Source organism: Somniosus microcephalus, chromosome 11, assembly GCF_052327205.1.
Source record: "Somniosus microcephalus isolate GS21.2 chromosome 11, FLI_Smic_1.0, whole genome shotgun sequence".
In the NCBI taxonomy this organism is placed as follows: Eukaryota; Metazoa; Chordata; class Chondrichthyes; order Squaliformes; family Somniosidae; genus Somniosus; species Somniosus microcephalus.
The window spans coordinates 8,443,823-8,463,400 of record NC_140997.1 but is presented as its reverse complement, the minus strand read 5'-3'; the positions used below and the strand labels follow the sequence as shown (position 1 = coordinate 8,463,400).

The window sequence follows — 19,578 nt, the reverse complement described above, 5'->3', positions numbered from 1 at the left end:
CAGACTTAGACACACACACACACACTCAGACTTAGACACACACACACACACTCAGACTCAGACACACACACACACACACAGACTTAGACACACACACACACACTCAGACTTAGACACACACACACACTCAGACTTAGACACACACACACACACTCAGACTCAGACACACACACTCAGACTCAGACACACACACACACACTCAGACTCAGACACACACACACACTCAGACTTAGACACACACACACTCAGACTTAGACACACACACACTCAGACACACACACACACACACACACTCAGACTCGGACACACACACTCAGACTCAGACTCAGACACACACACACACTCAGACTTAGACACACACACACACACACACTCAGACTTAGACACACACACACACACTCAGACTTAGACACACACACTCAGACTCAGACACACACACACACACTCAGACTCAGACACACACACACACTCAGACTTAGACACACACACACACACTCAGACTTAGACACACACACACACACTCAGACTTAGACACACACACACACACTCAGACTCAGACACACACACACACACACAGACTTAGACACACACACACACACTCAGACTTAGACACACACACACACACACACTCAGACTTAGACACACACACACACTCAGACTCAGACACACACACTCAGACTCAGACACACACACACACTCAGACTCAGACACACACACACACTCATACTTAGACACACACACACACACTCAGACTTAGACACACACACACACACACTCAGACTTAGACACACACACACACACTCAGACTTAGACACACACACACACACTCAGACTTAGACACACACACTCAGACTCAGACACACACACACACACTCAGACTCAGACACACACACACACTCAGACTTAGACACACACACACTCAGACTTAGACACACACACACTCAGACACACACACACACACACACACTCAGACTCAGACACACACACTCAGACTCAGACTCAGACACACACACACACTCAGACTTAGACACACACACACACACTCAGACTTAGACACACACACACACACTCAGACTCAGACACACACACACTCAGACTCAGACACACACACACACTCAGACTTAGACACACACACACACTCAGACTTAGACACACACACACACACTCAGACTTAGACACACACACACACACTCAGACTTAGACACACACACACACACACACTCAGACACACACACTCAGACTTAGACACACACACACACACACTCAGACTTAGACACACACACACTCAGACACACACACACACACTCAGACACACACACACACACTCAGACACACACACACACACTCAGACACACACACACTCAGACTCAGACACACACACTCAGACTCAGACACACACACACACTCAGACTTAGACACACACACACACACTCAGACTTAGACACACACACACACACTCAGACTCAGACACACACACACACACTCAGACTCAGACACACACACACACTCAGACTCAGACACACACACACACTCAGACTTAGACAAACACACACACACTCAGACTTAGACACACACACACACACTCAGACTTAGACACACACACACACTCAGACTTAGACACACACACACACACTCAGACTTAGACACACACACTCAGACTCAGACACACACACTCAGACTCAGACACACACACACACTCAGACTTAGACACACACACACACACTCAGACTTAGACACACACACACACACTCAGACCTAGACACACACACACACACTCAGACTCAGACACACACACACAGACTTAGACACACACACACACACTCAGACTTAGACACACACACACACACACTCAGACTTAGACACACACACACACTCAGACTCAGACACACACACACACTCAGACTTAGACACACACACACACACTCAGACTTAGACACACACACACACACTCAGACTTAGACACACACACACACACACTCAGACTCAGACACACACACACACTCAGACTCAGACACACACACACACTCAGACTTAGACACACACACACACACTCAGACTTAGACACACACACACACACTCAGACTTAGACACACACACACACACTCAGACTCAGACACACACACACACTCAGACTTAGACACACACACACTCAGACTTAGACACACACACACTCAGACTTAGACACACACACACACACTCAGACTTAGACACACACACTCAGACTCAGACACACACACACACACTCAGACTCAGACACACACACACACTCAGACTTAGACACACACACACTCAGACTTAGCACGGTGGCATAGTGGTTAGCACTGTTGCCTCACAGCGCCAGAGACCCGGGTTCGAATCCGGCCTCAGGTGACTGTCTGTGTGGAGTTTGCACATTCTCCCCGTGTTTGCGTGGGTTTTCTCCGGGTGCTCCGGTTTCCTCCCACAGTCCAAAGATGTGCGGGTTAGGTTGATTGGCTATGATAAATTGACCCTTAGTGTTAGGGGGATTAAATACGTGGGGTTACGGGGATAGGGTGGGATATGTGTTGGTGTAGGGGTTACGGGGATCGGGTGGGATATGTGTCGGTGCAGGCTCGATGGGCCGAAATGGCCTCTATCTGCACTGTGGGATTTCTGTGGATTCTGTGGATTCTGTAGACACACACACACACACTCAGACTTAGACACACACACACACACTCAGACTTAGACACACACACACACACACAGACTTAGACACACACACACACACACTCAGACGTAGACACACACACACACACTCAGACTTAGACACACACACACACAGACTCAGACACACACACACACTCAGACTTAGACACACACACACTCAGACACACACACTCAGACGTAGACACACACACACACACTCAGACTTAGACACACACACACACAGACTCAGACACACACACACACTCAGACTTAGACACACACACACACTCAGACTTAGACACACACACACACACTCAGACTTAGACACACACACACACACTCAGACTCAGACACACACACACTCAGACTTAGACACACACACACACTCAGACTTAGACACACACACTCAGACTCACACACACACACACACACTCAGACTCAGACACACACACACACTCAGACTTAGACACACACACACACACTCAGACTTAGACACACACACACACTCAGACTTAGACACACACACACACACTCAGACTTAGACACACACACACACACTCAGACTCAGACACACACACACACACTCAGACTCAGACACACACACTCAGACTTAGACACACACACACACACTCAGACTTAGACACACACACACACACTCAGACTTAGACACACACACACTCAGACTTAGACACACACACACTCAGACTTAGACACACACACACACACTCAGACTTAGACGCACACACACACACTCAGACTTAGACGCACACACACACACTCAGACACACACACTCAGACACACACACACACACACTCAGACTTAGACACACACACACTCAGACACACACACACACACTCAGACACACACACTCAGACTTAGACACACACACACACACGCACTCAGACACACACACACACACACTCAGACACACACACACACACTCAGACACACACACACACACTCAGACTTAGACACACACACACACACTCAGACACACACACACACACTCAGACTTAGACACACACACACACACTCAGACTTAGACACACACACACTCAGACTCAGACACACACACTCACACACTCAGACACACACACACACACACTCAGACACACACACACACACTCAGACTTAGACACACACACACACACTCAGACTTAGACACACACACACTCAGACTCAGACACACACACACACACACTCAGACACACACACACACACACTCAGACACACACACACACACTCAGACTTAGACACACACACACACACTCAGACTTAGACACACACACACACACTCAGACTCAGACACATACACACACACACTCAGACTCAGACACACACACACACACACTCAGACACACACACACTCAGACTCAGACACACACACACACACACTCAGACACACACACACACACACACTCTGACACACTCACAGAAATGCACACTAGCAGACACACACCCAAACACACTCAGACACGCAAACACACTCATAGACACAGATACACTCAGACACGCACATAGACACACTCACGTACATGTGCACACACACTCGTAGAAACACACTTGCGGACACATACACACACATGGGGGGTAATTTTAACCTAACCCACCGAGCAGGAAACCCACGGGATCGGGTGAAACGCCAGTTTTCCACCCTCTCAATATTGCTCTTTAATGAGTTCAATGGAAAGTAAACTCGGGTGGGGTGTAAAACCAGCCTTGCCCCGATCCTGTCAGTTTCCTGATTGGAGAGTTGGGTTAAAATTGCCCCCCATGCAGTCACGCACAGACACGCTTTGCTGCAAATACCCGTGGAGTTGCTGCGAGCTCCAAGGTAGACCAGTCAACTATTTCTCCATGATCACAGAGGCGGCTAGTAGACTCCTTTGCAATCTTAGCCAGACTGTGTGCGATATATTTAGTACAGGCTCAAGGGAATCCCATATGCCATCTTGCTCAGACTGCAATCTCCTTTCCTGAGCAGCCCCTCTTGAGAGCCAAATCTCGAGGCAGAGCAGCTGAGCAACAAACACACGCACACAGGTGTGACTCTGACCCTCTGGGCCACTGCCCTTTTGCTCTTCCTCACCTGTGCACCGTGAATCACCTGGTGCTGCCTCTTCGCGCTCCCCATCCGCCAGGGGTGTGTAGAAGTTGGTTGCAGTGATGCCTGGTGCTCTGCGACGCTGGTTTGCTCAGATACTTGGGCAGTGCTGGCAAAGAGCAACATATATTATCATGCTGGCTTCAAGAGATCCCTTCCAACAGTGGCTGCTTTACATTCCCAGATAGCTCGTGTCCATTGAGTCTCTGTGATTGTTCCCAAGTATCTATAATTTTACTGTCTTGTTGGTGGATTAGTGTTGGTTTTAGTTGGTACTGAACATGCAGTGCGGACACTGATCATCACTGTGCTTCCTGCATTTACTCTGATGTGGTATTCACATAATGAGATTGATGCTGTGCTGTATTATAGCAAGATGCAGGCTTTCAAGAAATAACCTGCTGTTCCTGGGAGTTGTGCGTGTCTGTATCTGTGTGTGTGACAGAGTGAGTGACAGTTACAGAGTGGCAGCTTTTAGAACTGAGTCAGAAATAACAGGAACCAAGACAGCTGCTCTTCACTGAACCTCTCCCTCAGGCTCAGCTTTTCAGTTTCCAGGATCCTCTGAAATCACCTACCTTTGATTTCAGCTCCCACTCCCTTCAGAACAAACCTACACACTCCCAACAGCTCTTTCGCATTCTTGTGGATTCAAGACAGCTCTACCATTGTCTCTTCCTCTGTTCCTCTTTTTCATCTGCCTCTGTCTCATTCTTTGTCTTGTTTTCTCTCTGAGTTCCTCCCTTTTTCATTCTGTATTACTCTCTCTGACTCACACTCTCACTGGTCTGCACAGAGTGGTATTAAACAGAGTGTTTTATTTGGGAATTTGGAGAGAGTGGAAATTCGGAGAAGAGGGGCAAAGAGCTGTTACTTGTAGTGCTTTATGTTACAGGGAGATATTTAATTTCAGTACCTATAACTTAATCTAGATCAAATAAGTAGTCAAGAAACTAAACTGTAAACTAAGTTACTTAAATGCAAATTTAATTAAATTAAACAAGGTCATATAGGGATGACAGTGCAGGTGGTGTGCCGCAACTGCAGCATGTGGGAGTTTGTGGAGAGCATTGTGATCCCGGACAACCACGTTTGCAGTAAGTGCCTGCATCTTGAGGAACTTCGGCTCAGAGTTGTTGCGTTGGAGTCGGAGGTGCAGACATTGCGGAGCTTCGGGGAGGGGGAGAGTTACCTGGACACTTTGATCCAGGAGGTTAGATAGTGGTACAGTTCTGGTCAGGGACAGGAGGGTGTGACTGCAACTCAGACAGATAGGGGGACCCCAGGTGCAGTGCTGGAGGAGCCTCTGCCTTTGCCCTTGTCCAACAGGTATGAGGTTCTTGCTGCCTGTGTGGATGAGGGCGGATTCTGCAGGATGGATGAGCAAGCTGACCATGGCACCATGGTGCAGCAGGCCATTCAAGTGGGGGGAGTGAAAGGCAATGTAGTTGTGGTAGGGGACAGTATAGTCAGGGGGACAGATACTGTTCTTTGCAGCTGCGACCGGGAGTTCTGAAGGCTGTGTTGCCTGCCTGGTGCCAGGGTTAAAGACATCTCCTCACGGCTGGAGGAGAACTTGGAGTGGGATGGGGAGGATCCAGTTGTTGTGGTCCACGTAGGAACCAACGACATAGGTAGAACTAGGAATGAGGTTCTGCTGAGAGTGTTTGAGGAGTTGGGGTCCAAATTAAAAAGCAGAACCTCAAAGGTAATAATCTCTGGATTGTTACCTGAGCCACGCGCCAATTGGCATAGGGATAAGTGGATTAAAAGATTAAATGCGTGGCTCACAGAATGGTGTGGGAGGCAGGGGTTTCGCTTCATGGGCCACTGACACCAGTACTGGGGAAAGAGGGAGCTGTTCCGTTGGGACGGGCTCCACTTAAACTGGTCTGGAACCAGTGTCCTGGCGAATCAAATAACTAGGGCAGTAGACAGGGCTTTAAACTAATGAAGGGGGGTGGGAGGATTCAAGAAAGAGTAAATTTAAAAGCAACAAGGGAAATAGAAACAAAGAAGATAGGAGCAGGAGTAGGCCATTCGGCCCCTCGAGCCTGCTCCGCCATTCAATGCGATCATGGCTGATCATCCAAATTCAGTGCCCGGTCCCTGCTTTCTCCCCATACCCCTTGATCCCTTTAGCCTTAAGAAATATATCCAACTCCTTCTTGAATATATTTAATGTATTGGCCTCTACTGCCTTCTGTGGTAGAGAATTCCACAGGTTCACCACTCTCTGGGTGAAGAAATTCCTCATTTCTGTCCTAAATGGCCTACCCCTTATCCTTAGACTGTGACCCCTGGTTCTGGACTCCCCGACCATCGGGAACATCCTTCCAGCATCTAGTCTGTCCAGTCCTGTCAGAATTTTATAAGTTTCAATGAGATCCCCTCTCATTCTTCTAAACTCCAGCGAGTACAAGCCCAATCGACCCAATCTCTCCTCATACGTCATTCCTGCCATCCCAGGTATCAGTCTGGTGAATCTTCGCTGAACTCCTTCCATGGCAAGAACATCCTTCCTCAGATAAGGCGACCAAAACTGCACACAATACTCAAGATGTGGTCTCACCAAGGCCCTGTATAACTGCAGCAAGATATCCTTGTTCCTGTACTCAAACCCTCTCGCTACGAAGGCCAACATACCATTTGCCTTCTTAACCGCCTGCTGCACCTGCATGCTTACCTTCAGCGACTGGTGCACAAGGACACCCAGGTCTCATTGCACTTCCCCTTCTTCCAATCTATTGCCATTCAGATAATAATCTGCCTTCCTGTTTTTGCCACCAAAGTGGATAACCTCGCATTTATCCACGTTATATTGCATCTGCCATGCTTTTGCCCAATCACCCAACCTGTCCAAATCATCCTGGAGTTTCTCTGCATCCTCCTCACAGCACACACGCCCACCCAGCTTTGTGTCGTCTGCAAATTTGAGATATTACATCTAGTTCCCTTGTCTAGATCATTAATATATATTGTGAATAGCTGGGGCCCAAGGGCCGATCCCTGCGGTACCCCACTAGTCACTGCCTGCCACTCGGAAAAAGACCCGTTTATTCCAACTCTTTGCTTTCTATCTGCCAACCAGTTCTCTATCCAAGTCAATACCTTGCCCCCAATCCCATGTGCCTTAACTTTACACGCTAATCTCTTATGCGGGACTTTATCGAAAGCCTTCTGAAAATCCAAATATACCACATCCACTGGTTCTCCCTTATCTATTTTACCAGTTACATCCTCAAAAAATTCCAGTAGATTAGTCAAGCACGATTTACCTTTTGTAAATCCATGCTGACTTTTTCCGATCCTGTCACTGTTTTCCAAGTGCTCTGCCATTACATCTTTTATAATGGATTCTAGCATTTTCCCCACTACCGATGTCAGGCTTACCGGTCTGTAATTCCCTGTTTTCTCTCTACCACCTTTTTTGAATAGTGGGGTAACATTAGCTACCCTCCAATCCATGGGTACTGTTCCAGATTCCATCGAATGCTGGAAGATGATCAGCAAAGCATCTACTATTTCTAGGGCCACTTCCTTAAGTACCCTAGGATGTAGATTATCAGGCCCTGGGGATTTATTGGCCTTCAATCCCATCAATTTCCCTACAAATACTGATTTCTTTCAGTTCCTCCCTTTCATCAGACCCTATGTTCCCTGACGTCTCTGGGGGGTTATTTGTGTCCTCCTTTGTGAAGACAGAACCAAAATTTGTATTTAATTGGTCTTCCATTTCTTTGTTCCCCATTATAAATTCCCCTGATTCTGACTGTCAAGGCTCTAGAGCAGAGCAGAGTTTTGGGTATAAATAAGCAACGTGGGTCAGGAAGGGACAGAGAGAGTAACAAAGGTAATAGGAATAAGGTGACAGCAGGGAAAAATAGAAAAAAGTCAAAGCTGTAGGCACTATATCTGAATGCGTGAAGCATTCACAACAAAATAGATGAATTAATAGTGCAGATAGAAATTAACAGGTTTGCTATAATAGCCATTACGGAGACGTGGTTGCAAAGTGACCAACGTTGGGAACGAAATATTCCAGGATACTTAACTTTTAGAAGAGATAGGCAAAATGGAAAAGAGGGAGGGGTAGCCCTGATAATAAAGACAGTAGAGAGAAAGGATCTTAGCTCGGAAAATCAAGAAGTAGAATCCGTTTGGGTGGAGCTAAGAAACAGCAAGGGGCAGAAAATATTGGTGGGAGTTATTTATAGGCCCCAAAACAATAGTTGTAATGTAGGGCAGAGTATAAATCAGAAAATTAGAGGCACATGTAACCAGGGTAATACAGTGATCATGGGGGACTTTAACCTGTATATAGACTGGGCAAAGCAAATTTGCAGTAATAATGTGGGGGACGAGTTCATGGAATGTATACAAGGTAGTTTTATAGATCAGTATGTTGAGGAACCAACTAGGGAACAGGTTATTTTAGATTTAGTATTGTGCAATGAGAAAGGGTTAATTAATAACTTTGTAGTAAAGGGGCCTTTAGGGAAGAGTGACCATAATATGATAGAATTTTATATTGAGATTGAAAGTCCGAAAATAGGGTCTTAAATCTAAATAAAGCAAACTACGTAGGTATGAGGGGCGGGTTGGCTAAGGTAGATTAGGAAACTACATTAAAAGGTATGATGGTAGACAAGCAATGGCTAGCATTTAAAGAATTAATACATAATTTACAACACAAAAGATTACTGATCAAGATAAGAAATCACGGGATGGGGGTAATATACTGGCATGGGTGGAAGATTGGCTATCTAACAGAAAACAAAGAGTTGGGATAAATGGTTCATTCTCGGGCTGGCAATCAGTAACTAGTGGTGTTCCGCAGGGGTCAGTGCTGGGTCCCCAACTCTTTACAATCTATATTAACGATTTGGAGGAAGGGACCGAGTGCAACATATCCAAGTTTGCCGACGATACAAAGATGGGAGGGAAAGCAATGAGTGAGGAGGACATAAAAAACCTGCAAAAGGACATAGACAGGCTAAGTGAGTGGGCAGAGATTTGGCAGATGCAATATAATGTTGGAAAGTGTGAGGTTATGCACTTTGGCAGAAAAAATCAAAGAGCAAGTTATTATCTAAATGGAGAGAAACTGCAAAGTGCTACAGTACAAAGGGATCTGGGGGTCCTGGTGCATGAAACACAAAAAGTTAGTATGCAGGTGCAGCAGGTGATCAGGAAGGCCAATGGAATCTTGGCTTTTATTGCAAGGGGGATGGAGTATAAAAACAGGGAAGTCTTGCTGCAGTTATACAGGGTATTGGTGAGGCCACACCTGGAATACTGCGTGCAGTTTTGGTTTCCATATTTAAGAAAAGATATACTTGCTCTCGAGGCGGTTCAGAGAAGGCTCACTCGGTTGATTCCGGAGATGAGGGGGTTGACGTATGAGGAAAGGCTGAGTAGGTTGGGACTCTACTCATTGGAGTTCAGAAGAATGAGAGGCAATCTTATCGAAACATATAAGATTGTGAGGGGGCTTGATCGGGTGGATGCGGGGAGGATGTTTCCACTGATGGGTGAGACTAGAACTAGGGGCATAGTCTAAGAATAAGGGGCTGCCCTTTCAAAACTGAGATGAGGAGAAACTTCTTCACTCAGAGGGTAGTAAATCTATGGAATTTGCTACCCCAGAGAGCTGTGGAAGCTGCAACATTAAATAAATTTAAAATGGAGATAGACATTTTCCTAGCAGATAAGGGAATTAGGGGTTACGGGGAGAGGGCAGGGAAGTGGACGTGAGTCTAGATTCGGATCAGCCATGATCCTATTGAATGGCGGAGCAGGCCCGAGGGGCTGTATGGCCTACTCCTGCTCCTACTTCTTATGTTCTTATGTTCTTATTATGTTAAATATACATTCCTTTAAGGCACAAAAACCCCACAGGAAAAGTGGTCCAACCGTGGCTAACAAGAGAAGTTAAAGATAGTATTAGATCAAAGGAAGAGGCTTATAATGTTGTCAAAAAGAGTAGTAAGCCTGAGGATTGGGAGGATTTTAGAATTCAGCAAAGGAGGACCAAGAAATTGATAAGGAAAGAGAAAAAAGAATATGAGAGTAAATTAGCAAGAGACATAAAAACAGATTGTAAACATTTCTATGGGTATGTAAATAGGAAGAGATTAGTGAAAGTAAACGTGGGCCCATTAGAGGCAGAGACAGGAGAAATTATAATGGACAATAAGGAAATGGCAGAGACATTAAACAAATACTTTGGGCTGGATTTTCTGAATGGGATGCTTTTGGAGGCAGGACTCCCACTTGTCGGGTTTCAGTCCCGCCTCCATCAGCTTCTGACCAACCAGCGGGATTTTCCCCTGATTGACCTTGTTAAGCCCGCCTGGCAGACTCAGCAGGTCAATTAGGGGGAAGTCAGTGACAGAGCACGTCAACGTATGACGTGTTATCTGTCAAGAACTTTTGAAAGAAGAAATGTCATCATTTGACAGCTCTGTGAAGCTGCCAAACACAGACATTCTGTGTAATTTGATGAGGCCTTGTGTTCAGGACTCATCAAACCTTTCTACTTTGCAGAAATCAGCTGACTGTTGGATCGGAGGATGCAACAGCCAGTCTGTGATCTCTACAATGGAGATGTCCAGCCCCTAGTATCTGTTTTTACAGTAGAAGACACAAAAAACATTCTGGAAATAATGGGGAAACAACTAGAGAGAATGAGGAGCTGAAAGAAATCAGTATATGTAAAGACATAGTACTGGAGACATTAATGGGACTAAATGGCGACAAATCCTCTGGACCTGACGACCTGCATCCTCGGGTTTTAAAAGAGGTAGCTGCAGAGATAGTGGATGCACTGGTATTAATCTTCCAGAATTCCCGAGATTCTGGAACAGTCCCCAAGGATTGGAAGGTAGCGAACATAACCCCGCTATTTAAGAAAAGGGGAAGAGAAAAAACAGGGAACTATCAGCCAGTTCGCCTGACATCAGTAGTAGGCAAAATACTAGAATCTATTATTAGGGATGTGGTAACAGGGCACTTAGAAAATCGTAATATGATTAGGCAGAGTCAACATGGTTTTATGAAAGGGAAATCGTGTTTGACAAATCTGTTTAGAGTTTTGAAGATGTAACTAGTAGGATGGATAAGGAGGACCTAGTGGATGCAGTGTGTTTGGATTTTCAAAAAGCATTCGATAAGGTGCCACACAAGCAGTTATTACGCAAAATTAGGACTCATGGGATTGGGGGTAATATATTAGCATGGATTGAGGATTGGTTAGGGTTAGGGTTAGAAAACAGAGAGTAGGAATAAATGGAACTTTTTTGGGTTGGCAGGCTGTAACTAAAAGGGTACCGCAAGGATCAGTGCTTGGGCCTCAGCTATTTACAATCTATATTAATGACTTAGATGAAGGGACTGAGTGTAACGTATCCAAGTTTGGTGATGATACAAAGTTAGATGGGAAAGTAAATTGTGAGGAGGACACAAAGAGGCTGCAGAGAGATATAGACAGGTTGCTTGAGTGGGCAAGAACATGGCAAATGGAGTACAATGTGGGGAAAAGTGAAGTTATCTACTTTGGTAGGAAAAATAAAAAAGCAGAATATTTTTTGAATGGTGAGAGACTGGGAAATGTTTGCATTCAGAAGGACCTGGGTGTCCTTGAACACGAATCACAGAAAGTTAACATGCAGGTACAACAAGCAATTAGGAAAGCAAATGGTATGTTAACTTTTGTTACAAAGGGATTAGAGTATAAGAGTAAAGAAGCCTTACTACAATTATACAGGGCGTTGGTGAGGCCACACCTGGAGCACTGTGTACAGTTCTGATCTCCTTACCTAAGGAAAGACATACTTATCTTAGAGGGAGTGCAACAAAGGTTCACTAGACTGGTTCCTGGGATGAGGGGATTGCCCTATGAGGAGAGATTGAGTAGACTAGGCCTATATTCCCTCGAGTTTAGAAGAATGAGAGGTGATCTAATTGAAACATATAAAATTCTTAAGGGGCTTGACAGGGTTATGCTGAGAAAATGTTTCCCCTGGCTGGGGAATCTAGTACACAGGGTCACAGTCTCAGAATAAGGGGTCGGCCATTTAGGACTGAGATGAGGAGAAATTTCTTTACTCAAAGGGTTATGAATTTTTGGAATTCTCTACCCCAGAGAACTGTCGATGCTCAGTCGTTGAGTATATTCAAGACAGTGGTCGATAATTTTTTGGGAACTAAGGGAATCAAGGGATATGGGGATAGTGCAGGAAGGTGGAGTTGAGGTAGAAGATCAGCCATGATCTTATAGAATGGCGGAGTAGGCTCAAGGGGCCAAATGGCTGACTCCTGCTCCTATTTCTTTTGTTCTTATGTTCTCACTCTTTGTCTTTCAGCGTCTCACTCTGTCTGTAACTTTCACTGTCTCCCCCACTATCCAAGGAACAGGAGGAGGCCATTCAGCCCATTAAAGCCCATTATGTTCGCTCAGCAGATTTGACTCTCACTGCCTGTATCTCAGTTTCTGTCTGTTTCTCTGTTGTGCTCTCTCTTATGCTCTTTCTCCTCTCTTGCTCCTTTTTTCTTTCTGCCTCACACTCTGTCACTCGTGAAATTACATAGAATTTACAGCGCAGAAACCCGCCATTCAGCCCAACAGACCTCTGTCGGTGATTATGCTCCACACTCGTGCTCTCATTTACCTACCCACCCATAATCGCTGTGGCAACATCCATAAAGCCAGTAGCTTTATTAGGACTTTTCAATAGGGATGAAAATGGAGGAAATTAAGAAACGTTCAAGAGAAACCTGGAAAGCAGTCTCTCGGCGCAGGCTCCATCTCCCTGTGCACGGAGGAGCTCTGCAGCCTCTATTCCATCCGTCCTTCCCAACCTTACTGACCTCCATTGGCTCCCCCTCCCTTAGCAAATTGATTTCAAAATGCTCATCCTTATCTTTGAATCCGTCCGTGACCTCTTCCCTCAATTCCACTGCGAGCGCCTCAGCTCAGCGCCTGTGCTCTGCCTTTTAGTATCCTTATCCTTCTCCCTGCTTCACTATCGGCCACCATGCCCTCTGCCCTTTGGCCTGGTCTCCATTAGGAACATAGGAACAGGATTGTGTCCATTCAGTCCCTCGAGCATGTTCCGCCAATCTCTCTGTCATGCTACCTCTCTCCTCATGTTCAAAACCCTACTCGGTGCCCACCTCTTTGACTGTCACCTCGCTAACTCTATCCTACTGACTTTTGGTGCCCACCTCTCCCTGTAAAGCACCGTGAAACGTTTTGTTATGTAGTAGGTGCGGTATAAAATTTGGCCGTCAAACCGCTCTGCTAACCGACTGTCGATGGTGTTGCTGCCTCGTGCTCTTGATGTTGTTTCCCTGATGGTGACGTTTAGATCACGTTGACTGTGGGTTTTTGTCGGTTCAGAGCCGACAGTATACCTTCTGCTTCTCCCTGCGGTGTCTTCCCCTGCCCCCCCCCCCATTCATCATCCTGCAACGGCTTGTTGCTGCCTTGTAACCACATTTCTGGATTTTCTTTATTTCAGGATCCCCGGAACAAACATGGTTTCAGAGTTCACACCTACTCCAGCCCAACCTTCTGTGATCACTGCGGCTCCCTGCTCTACGGCCTCATCCACCAGGGCATGAAATGCGACAGTAAGTGCCACAAATTCAGGCTGAAACTGTGTGCCTCCACTCGTTTAATAAGTTGTTTAAAGTGGTGCAGATAGACATAGGAAACCATAAAGGATTTCAAAAGGGAAATGGGCAAATTCCTAACATTCCTGGGATGTGGGCATCACTGGCAAGGCCGGCATTTATTGTCCATCCCCCAGCTGCCCTGAGAAGGTGGTGGTGAGCCGTCTTCTTGAATTGTTTGATGCAATTGAGTATCTTGTTCGGCCATTTCAGAGGACAGTTAAGAGTCAATCACATTGGTGTGGGACTGGAGTCACATATAGGCCAGACCAGGTAAGGACGGTAGATTTCCATTTTTAACTATTTCCAGATTTGTTTTATACTGTATTCAAATTCCAAAACTGCCATGGTGGGATTTGAACTCGCCTTCTCTGGAATATTAGTCCAGTAACATAACCACTACACCACCGTACACCTGCATCTGAAGGAATTCATATTTAATAAATGATATGGATGGGTCGCAGGGCATGAGGATAATTGGGTGCAGCAATGGTGCCCTCCACATTGACTCCACTGCAAGTAACATAGCAATGTTTAGAAACACACAATAAATACTGGTTTGGTGAAGCAATAGGCATGAGGTGCTGAGGTTTATGGGGTTAATATTTTCCGATATGAGGGTTACTGTTCTGGGAGTTTTGGGGTTAATGTTCTGGGACTTGGGGGGTTGATGTGCTTGGGGGGTTTGGGGGTTAATAGTTCAGGAAGGTAATGTTCTGGGGGTTTGGGGGTTAATATTTTTGGGGCTAATGTAGGGGTAATGTGTTGGGAGTTTGGGGGGTCAATGTTGGGGGGGAGGGGGGAGGGGGAATTAAGATTCTGGATTTTAAGGCTGTGGTTTTGTGGGTTAAGGTTTGGGGCCTGAGCCACTGATTAGCAGGGCCCCAGGCTGCACAGAGGCCTGTATTGAGTTAGCGGAACTCAGTCGAGTGAATTCAGGGATGATGCAGTTATCCTGAGCACCTCTGGGCGTGGGGGGGGGGTGGGGAACTAATGACCGTCCAGGGCTCGTGGTTGGGGGGGTGGGGAGGGGGGTGAGGGGACGAATGACCGTCCCGGGCCGCCAGGTGTGGTCTCTGCTGTAACCTGTGCTGGTCAGTGATGTGTGTGGGGTCGGGTGAGGACCAGGTGTGGTGCGTTAACCCGTCCACACCCGCTGCCCAGTCCCGCACATGGAGAATGGGCGCTTGTGTGAAACCCCACAGGGCAGCTGGTTCCAGCATGGGTCAGCACCCTCGGGGGCGGACTGGGCAAACTGATGGGGGATAAAAGGAGGAGGGTAAAAGTGACTTAAGTAGATGTCTTGTTTTGCAGCCTGTATGATGAATGTCCACAAGCGATGCGTATCCAACGTGCCCAGCATGTGCGGGATGGACCACACTGAACGCAGAGGACGCATATTCATTAAGTCTGAGATAGTCAAAGACCTGCTCACCGTCTTGGGTAAGTGTAATGTGTTTCCGGGATCATAGCCTGCTTAGAGTCTGTTTCTGACCTTCAGAGACCCATTTACACCAGGACTGATCTGTATCTGGAATAAGTGCAAATAAAAATCTATGTTAATGGCCCAGAAATTCGGGTCGGAGGCTTCCCACGGGTGCAAGCCTCCGACCTGCACTTACCTAGCGCGCCGGCCGTTGTGCTGTGGGCCCGCGTGGGATTCCGATCCTGGGCCTCCTCCAACTGCCAGCGCGCTTGCGTATCCCAGGGGCGCAGTTAGTTCGAAGCATCCCCTGGGATCACGTGGGCCATGGGGAGCCAATCGGAGCAGGGAATGCTTCATTCATAAGTTTGACAGGAAGGGCTTTCAAACTTATAAATACTATAAGCCCCAAAACATCACTAAATCTTCAAATAAATTTTTTTTTAAATCACATTTTTTAAATAAACTATAAATTACATGAAATAGCTATTTTAAACAATAATTTAAATTTTTGAAACAAATTATTTTATTTTCTAACGGGGCTAAAAATAAACTTACCTTTCTTTAAAGTATTTAAAAATAATAAACCTGTGGAAAAAATGTTTTAATTTTAATTAATTCACCACTTACCTTGTAAAAAGCAGGCCTTACAACTGCTTTTTACATGTCTAACTCCTGGAGACTTACCCTCCCGGGAAAACCTGCAGAAAAAACGTAAGTTCGATGCGCGCACGCACTGCCCCTCCTGCGCACGCGTTCGACCTCTGAACCCCTTCTTTCAGGGGAACGGAAGTGCCAGTTTCCCGCGCATGCGCAGTGCATGCACAAAACCGGCACTTCCATTGGGCTTACGGGTGAGTACCCCGCGCGTACTCACCCGTGGAGACCCGAAGTTCTGGGCCAATATTTAAAATTTCTAGCCAGGCCTAGGTTAGACCACAGAAACTGGTGGAGTGTTGACGCCATCTTGTGGAAGACATACATTAACACAGCTAAACACCCTGCTGGGCCAGAGCTGTACCGAGAGCAGTGACAATGTGAGATGCCAGTTGAGGTTATCCTATGATCTAAAGATTACCGCAATTGGGGCACATGTAAGAGTGGGGAGAATGGGCATCAAATCTAAAGGTTTTAACAGGAGCTGGTGATTGATTTTAAACTGAATCACAGAATCACAGAATGATGATCAGAATTGGAAAGCAATACCATTTCCAGCCAAATCCTTCTACAGAAACTAACTGTGTGAGATTAGTTGGAGAGACTGCAAGAGCTGTACAGGCCTGGACAGATAGGGTGTGGTGAACCTTAAATTTGACGTCCATTCTCCCCACTCTTCCACACGTCCCAAAGGCAGTAACCTTTAGGTCATAGGATAACTTCAGCTGGCATCCCACATTGTCAGCAATGTCTCAGTGGGTCGCACTCACGCCTCGGAGTCAGTCAGAAGGGGTCTTGCATGCTGATTCTCTGAGATGTGTCGGAGTGGGGCCTGTGTGCGACTGTCACAAGATGGGTTCAAGTCTCACTGCAGAGACTTGTGCACAAAATGTTGTCTTTCAGATGATACATTAAACTGAGGTCCCATCTGCCCTCTCAGGAGGATGTGACTATCCCATAGCGCTATTCGAAGATGATCAGGGGAGTTATCCCTCGACCAATACTAAAGCAGATTATCTGGTCATTATCACATTGCTGTTTGTGGGAGTTTGCTGTGAGCAAATTGGCTGCCGCATTTCCCTACATTACAACAGTGACTCCACATCAAAAAGTACTTCATTGACTTTGGGATATCCTGAGGTTGTGAAAGGCGAGAAATACAAGTACTTTCTTTCTCTTTACAGGCCTGGGTTGATCCTGGAATGGGGGGTAGACCCACAGGCCCGGGTTGAGGGTTAGGCCCACAGATTGTGATGGGATATTTATAATTAAGTTCAAAGAGTCACCATCACATGTCCCACTTATCTGCCCACCACCCCTCCTTTAATTCTTTCTCCTTCTCTCTTGCAAACCCAAGTTCTTTGTTTTCATTTCGCTCCCCCCAACTTCTCTAACAGCCCTTGTACAACCTGCGTCACCCTGGACTCTTCCCCACACCATTCGCTCTCGTCAGGAAGCTGAATAATCACAGGTGAAACGTATAGTTGAGCCCGAGGGTGATTGAGAAAAGCTCAAGGATCTCGCCTTACACAGCCTGTTACTCCACATTGGCCACAGCAGATGTTCCTGATAGCAAGCTTGGATCAGCTGCCTCAGCCCTGACCCCATTGTTTGTGAAACATTCATCCAGCGTAAAAACACGAGGCGGAGCAGCAGGATCGATTCAAGAAATCAAACATAAAAGTTGACTGGATATATTTGAAAATTAATGGGTTAAAAATAAGGGAGCCGTAATAGTGGCCGCTTGCATAGGCATGGGGTGAGAACAGAGAGGAGGGATCCACATCACAACAGTGACTACACTTCAAAAGTACTTCATTGGCTGTGAAGCGCTTTGGGACGTCCTGAGGCGGTGAAAGGTGCTGCAGAAAATGCAAGTCTTGCTTTCTTCCACCTGCGGTGTCATTTGTAAAGTGGCCATCAGAGGGCGATGCTTTATCACTTTGGCACAGGTGCTGGTGCCAGCTGCCCCTGAGTCTGGATGTGGCAAAATTCATTGCCGATTGTGAAATGGGTTTTGTGCCACCCAGGCTTGAACAGGTGGTCACACTGCACCTTTCCTGTTCTCCCATCACACAAATATCAAGGGGTGGGCAGCAGGTCCAACTCTGGAATCACAGAGGAGTGTCTATGCCCACGGTAACCCCCTCCCCTCCTTGGCATGGAGCGCTGGTACCCCTGCCCGGGGAAGGGGGCTGTAGCTGCACTGCACTGGGACATGACTCGAGCTGATGCCTATTTTTAATTGAACCAATACGCCACTAACAGGAAAGACGGCTCTACAGGTGCCCCCTCCTCGGAAGAGGCACCGCTGACAATATTCTGAACACGAAATCTAATCGAGACTAAAGAAGCTTACAAACACACACACAATACACGTATTATTTATTTAAAGATAGATAGATTTGTGCCAGTTTGACTCAGTTGTTTTCACTCTCTCCTGTGGGGCAAAAGGTTATTGTAGAGTTTGAGCGCGCAATCTCCGTTGATGTTCCGGTGAAAACCGAAGCCATTGTTTTCGGTCCCCGCCACAAACTCCGTTCCCCAGCCACTGACTCCATCCCTCTCCCTAACTTCTGTCTGAGGCTGAACCAGACTGTTCGCAACCTTGGTGTCATATTTGACCCTGAAATGAGCTTCTGAACACATCTGCAGCATAACAAAGACCACCTATTTCCACCTCCGTAACATCGCCCGTCTCCGCCCCTGCCTCAGCTCATCCGCTGCTGAAACCCTCATCCCTGCCTTTGTTACCTCTAGACTTGACTATTCCAACGCACTCCTGGCTGGCCTCCCACATTCCACCCTACGTAAACTTGAGGTCATCCAAAACTCGGCTGCCCGTGTCCTAACTCACACCAAGTCCCGTTCACCCATCACCCCTGTGCTTGCTGACCTACATTGGCTCCCTGTTAAACAACGCCTCGATTTCAAAATTCTCATCCTTGTTTTCAAATCCCTCCGTGGCCCTCGCCCCTCCCTATCTCTGTAATCTCCTCCAGCCCCACAACCCCCCGAGATATCTGCGCTCCTCTAATTCTGTCC

The 19,578-nt window shown here is 46.6% G+C and overlaps 1 protein-coding gene across 2 annotated transcripts in view; it reads left to right on the top strand.

Annotated features, from left to right (window-relative positions):
* The window catches only part of LOC147110287 (protein kinase C beta type), a 354,049-nt gene that overhangs the window by 253,704 nt on the left and 80,767 nt on the right, over positions 1-19,578 (top strand). For both annotated transcript variants that reach the window (XM_086000116.1, XM_086000115.1), the window contains exons 4-5: positions 14,300-14,411; positions 15,768-15,896. In XM_086000116.1, coding sequence (XP_085856242.1) covers positions 14,300-14,411; positions 15,768-15,896 — 241 coding nt within the window. The remainder of the gene's footprint in view (positions 1-14,299; positions 14,412-15,767; positions 15,897-19,578) is intronic.